Source organism: Notolepis coatsorum, assembly GCF_963971535.1.
Source record: "Notolepis coatsorum genome assembly, chromosome: 2".
In the NCBI taxonomy this organism is placed as follows: Eukaryota; Metazoa; Chordata; class Actinopteri; order Aulopiformes; family Paralepididae; genus Notolepis; species Notolepis coatsorum.
The window spans coordinates 138,117,541-138,123,540 of NC_140166.1; the positions used below are offsets into that span (position 1 = coordinate 138,117,541).

At 45.4% G+C, this 6,000-nt stretch overlaps 1 protein-coding gene across 1 annotated transcript in view; it reads left to right on the plus strand.

Annotated features, from left to right (window-relative positions):
• The window catches only part of slc6a20 (solute carrier family 6 member 20), a gene marked incomplete at both ends in the record, with an annotated part of 112,033 nt that extends 110,605 nt beyond the window's left edge, over nucleotides 1-1,428 (plus strand). Inside the window, one exon of the mRNA XM_084308320.1 lies at nucleotides 1,237-1,428. Within this exon, the coding sequence (XP_084164446.1) occupies nucleotides 1,237-1,428 (192 nt within the window). The remainder of the gene's footprint in view (nucleotides 1-1,236) is intronic.
• Nucleotides 1,429-6,000: the final 4,572 nt, after the last annotated feature.

Here is a 6,000-nt window from a genome sequence, read left to right on the forward strand (position 1 = left end):
TCTACCAACGGGCGCCAGCTACGCATGGTCCAACCTGTGCTTAAATATACACACAAAGTCAAGCACAAGTTCAAATAGATAAATCCCACACTTTGCTTAGAAATGATCGTACGCACGGGTTACGCACATATCTGTGCGTACGCAACGTTGATAAATGAGGGCCCTGGAGTGTAACTTGGAGTGTTACCAGGCGGCGGTATTGAGGCGTTGCAATATCAGACAGGGTCCAGCTGCAGCAGCGGAGGGAGGCTGGATGAATTATGAATGCCATGGCGAAAAAATGAAATATTGATCCCAAAAACGAGTTAACTCGTTTCTGGCGCACAACGCATGGCGGGCAATAACGAGTATACTAACCACCAAAACCTGCACAGACTACAATATATAGACGTACATCGTGCCAGTTAGGGTACCTTGTGTATATTTTACCTTGTGTATACCGTTTACTTTTACTCGTAGTATATGTTCAGATTGAAGTTCTTTATTGCCTATATTTATTGTAACACTATAATATAACCGATAGGACATACAGACCCTCATCTGCCCCTTTGTTTACACTGTTTATCTTTCTCATATTTTTCATATTCATATTTTATATTGTTTACACCGTTTATCTTTTCTCCTATTTTTATATTCAGATCTACTTTCATCGCCTCCATTTACGTCTTTCTACTATCGCCCTGCCCATACCTGTACCTCCCCTCCCCCCTTTCACCACACTGCTATGACGCCCCGATGTTGAGGGGGATCACTAAAGTAACGCCTCAACCTGATTGATTGATTAATTGAAAACTTGAATGAACAGATTGCAGAATGGGTACAATACAGTACAGCTCAATACAATTGTTAAGGGGATGCAGACCAGAGAAAGACTTTCGTCTTGTTTACATCAGGGTCCCCCATTTTTCAATTCATAATGACATTTATGACATACACAATATACAGATATAAAAATCTAATCTAATCATCTAATCTAAACTAATCATGACATGTATGACATACATGACATACAGATATGCAGTACTGTTACATTTGTGGCATACAAGATATGGAAATATACAGTACTGTTAAACAGAGATCCTAACGAGTGCAGATTCTGCCGAGTTCTGAGCTGAGGGTTTGTTCAACCTGTAACTTGTTCTTGTCAGAGACCAGCAGGGCTGAGTCGTCCGCGAACAGGAACAGGGTGCAGTCACAAGCTCACCTCGTCCCTCCTCTCTCTCTCTCTCCCCTCAGGGCCGCTCCGTGGTGACAGAGTATCCCGCGTACGGCCAGGCCTTCATCGGCCTCCTGCTCGTCTCCTCGGTGAGCTGCGTCCCCCTCACCGCGCTCTACGTCTACTGCCAGAGGAGAGGGCGCGCCGGCGGCAAGAGAGAGGAGCGCACCGGCGGCAAGAGAGAGCGCACTGTCAGCACCGTGTCTGCATAGAGACAGGGACAGGGGGAGGGGGTTACAAGATCCACATTCATTGGACATTAGACCCACATTCCGTGTCTTGGTAACGCAGCGTCCTTCCTGTCCTGGCGCCACCCCCTTCCTGTCCTCACGTCACCCCCTTCCTGTCCTCACGTCACCCCCTTCCTGTCCTCACGTCACCCCCTTCCTGTCCTCACGTCACCCCCTTCCTGTCCTCACGTCACCCCCTTCCTGTCCTCACGTCACCCCCCTTCCTGTCCTCGCGTCACCCCCTTCCTGTCCTCCTCGCGTCACCCCCTTCCTGTCCTCACGCCACCCCCTTCCTGTCCTCGCGTCACCCCCTTCCTGTCCTCCTCGCGTCACCCCCTTCCTGTCCTCACGTCACCCCCTTCCTGTCCTCACGTCACCCCCTTCCTGTCCTCACGTCACCCCCTTCCTGTCCTCACGTCACCCCCTTCCTGTCCTCACGTCACCCCCTTCCTGTCCTCACGTCACCCCCTTCCTGTGTCCTCACGTCACCCCCTTCCTGTCCTCACGTCACCCCCTTCCTGTGTCCTCACGTCACCCCCTTCCTGTCCTCACGTCACCCCCTTCCTGTCCTCACGTCACCCCCTTCCTGTCCTCACGTCACCCCCTTCCTGTGTCCTCACGTCACCCCCTTCCTGTCCTCACGTCACCCCCTTCCTGTCCTCACGTCACCCCCTTCCTGTCCTCACGTCACCCCCTTCCTGTCCTCACGTCACCCCCTTCTTGTCCTCACGTCACCCCCTTCCTGTCCTCACGTCACCCCCTTCCTGTCCTCACGTCACCCCCTTCCTGTGTCCTCACGTCACCCCCTTTCTGTCCTCACGTCACCCCCTTCCTGTCCTCACGTCACCCCCTTCCTGTGTCCTCACGTCACCCCCTTCCTGTCCTCACGTCACCCCCTTCCTGTGTCCTCACGTCACCCCCTTTCTGTCCTCACGTCACCCCCTTCCTGTCCTCACGTCACCCCCTTTCTGTCCTCACGTCACCCCCTTCCTGTCCTCACGTCACCCCCTTCCTGTGTCCTCACGTCACCCCCTTTCTGTCCTCACGTCACCCCCTTCCTGTCCTCACGTCACCCCCTTCCTGTCCTCATGTCACCCCCGCAGCGGAAGGACTGTACACGCGGCGGCGTCAGAGACCACCGCGACACACACCGGCTCATGGGAGAGAGCGGGGGGAGGGTGGAAGGAAGGGGGGGGGGGGGGGGGGTGGACGGGAGCGCGGGGGGGGGGGGTCAAATGAATGAATGTTGATTAGAGCCGTTGACGTAAGTGGTTGTAGCTACAGCTGTGGGGGTGCTGGAGACATGAGCCAATAGACTTTTTTTTTTATATGCCTGAGTCTCCTGGACACGGAGATACCAACGTCAAGTCGATCGGAGAAACGACTATATAGCTCGGGGGCCGAGAAAGTGCCGATCGACTTGGGGTCGGTCTCTCTCCGCGTCCAGGAGACTCAGGCGTATAAAAAAAAGTCTATTGGATCATGTCTCCAGTAGGGATGGGTACCGAATTAGGTACTTTTTAATGGTACAGTATTTTATTTTTTTTGTTCAACGACATCAATGTTTAGTTTACCGCGAAACGAAACCTATGAAGTGTGCCGCACGTTCACGTCAACGTTCACACGCACAATACACGCTTCCCTAGGATTTGACTTGATTCAACAAGTGTTGAACTAACTTTACAAAGCTAGATGCAGACAACGCTCGCTGCAATATTATATATTATATATGATAATAAATAATTTGATGTTTGGATTTTTTTTTTTTTTTTTTACAACTGAGGTTGGTAGATTACATTTTTAGAGACTAAAGTACCGAAAAAAGGTACCGTTGGGTACCGGTATCGATTCACAGGTACCGGTATCGGTTCAAATGTGAACGGTACCCAACCCTAGTCTCCAGCGCCCCCACAGCCGTAGCTACAACCACTTACGTCAAGGGCTCTAATCAAGATTCACTCATTTGATCCACCCCCGCGCTCCCCCCCTCCCCCTCACAAGCTCCATTTAACGCGGAAGTGCAGCGGTCTCTCTAGCTTAACCTCGAGGGCGACGATGACGTAGTCTCGTTGTATTGTGATAATTTTTTTGACAGTATTATCGTAGGAATTCTGAGCCGGGTTTGGAAAACAAAAATCGAGAGAGATAATTCCAAACCGTTCCTGTCCAACGATTCGTCTCTGAATCAGAGCTTGTCGTCTCTTTATAGCTCACAGTGACAGATGTGCGAACAACATATATTAATCATCGTTAGGGGTGTAACAATGCATCGATCCTAAGGTGACGATTCAACTGCATCGATTTGAAAATGTTATAATCGATTAGGTTTTCTTTTTTTAAACAGTTTAATAAATATATATATATACACATTTTTTTATTTAGGTAGATTTTTTTATTCACCTATATTCCATTCATGCTGAGTGAATTAGTTCCCCCAGCCACATTTGTGTATTCAACATTTTTGGGCGAATTAACTGATTGAAAATGTATCTAATCGAATCGTGGTCAAATTAAGAGATTTCATGATGCATTGAATCGTTGCCTGAAGAATCGTAAATAGAATCGAATCGTTGTGGGGTCAAATATTTACACTCCTAATAATCGTAGATTTGGGTTTTTCCCCCCATGCTGTGTACATTCCATTCCATTTTAAGAAGTTCTAGATCATTCCGTCAGTATTTCCACAGCTTGTTAGTTTACTAAATGGTCACGATACGATGAGCTTCTGTAGATATTTCGTCGCTTTACTCAATGAGTTGTGACATATACAATAGTGCCTGGTTTGTCAGGCAGGTTTTCATTTTAAAACGGTTGTCTGCTATTCAGTAGTTCGGAGTAGTCCGGTAATTGTCGAGAGAGAGAAAAAAATATTGTAAAGTAGTTTTCCTTCCTTTTAAAGTAGTTTTGCACTATATTTTAAGGGCTGTTGTACTGTATTCATAGTATTCTATCACAGACGTCTTGGTCGCAGACAACAGGTGATTGTAATCAGACAGCAGGTGATTATCGTTAAATGACAACAGTGGCCAAAGAGCTATGGCAAAAAAAAATAAAAATAATACTATGAATTATTTGCCATCTATGTGACTTAAAACACAGACTGGCTGCTGACTGTGACCAGGGGTTGTACATAATCATGAGACAGAGAGCGCTTAAAGACTGAGTCCGCAGTCCTGTGCCAAACAGCTTTTTGATACTGTGAGGAGCTTTGCCTAAAATGTCATCACATTACAGTAATGTAAAAACTATGTATATAGTTTTGTATGTTGTATAATGATTTTTCTTATCAAAAACCCATGGCTCATGCTTTTATATATATATATATATATATATATATATATAAAGCCATTAACCCTTTCACTGCCACACGACAAAGGGTTAACCCTTTCACTACCACTACCCGGTAGTGAAAGGGTTAAATTATATGATGAAACACATAGAACCCAGAACCAGGTGGTAATTAAGTATCAAAGAAACCAAAGTTATATTATGTATCTTTCATGTTCGGTTTATATTCTACCATATTTTTCATCTTCATGCGTTTTAATGACTTGGGCTGCGTTCACACTGCGAGCGAGAGTGGCCCAAATCAGATTATATATTTTTTTGCTCATAATGTGACTCAGATCTGATTCGGCACAAATCACATGGAATCTGATCTTTTCTATTCTGATCTGTGCTGCTAAATCAGATACAGGTCTTGATTAAAAAAAAAATAACTTGCAACGTGACCTCCTTCCGGACTTTCATGCAACTTTTACGTCACTCTAGATCAGGGGTTCTCAAACTTTTTTATACCACAACCCCATTTTATTTAGGATTTTTTTTGGCGACCCCACCCACACTTAATGTATTGCGTAATTTCAACATGGAATTAAGGAATATCAAAATAAAAGCACACGTTGTTGAACTTGATCATGCATATTTATTAGAAACTTTTATTACAGCACTATGTTATCAATACACATTTATAAAACGAGGCATATTTAGGCAAAATATGTTGCCAGAACATAAAAGATTCATAAAAAGTATTACTTGCCAATGCGCGACCCAACTATCACCTACCCACGACCCCACTTTGGGTCACGATCCGTAGTTGAGAACCTCTGCTCTAGATGAACATTTGTCACAATCTTTTACGTCCATCTTCTTCATTGTTCATTTGCGCATACGGGTCAGTTCAGGAATGGGACCGGTTCACACTGGACTGTAAAATAAGAAATCTACAAACCTTTAAATGAGAAGCGAGCACTTAGGGCCTGCAGTGTGAACGCAGTGACTAGCAGACTGTAACATAAGAAATCTACAAACCTTCTATTAACTTTTCTTTTTTTTTACCAAGGTGTTTTTGTATATTGTCTTTTCTACTGTGAAATTATTAATGATAGGCCATGCTGTAGTTTTACTAATTGAGGAAGTCGAACGAGTGGGTGAAATAAAACGCTGTTGAAGAGAGGAGCTCCGGTCTGCATCATGAACTCCTTGAAGACAAACCTGAATGATTAACCCTTTCACTGTGACAATACAGAAGGTTAACCCTTTCACTGTGACAAT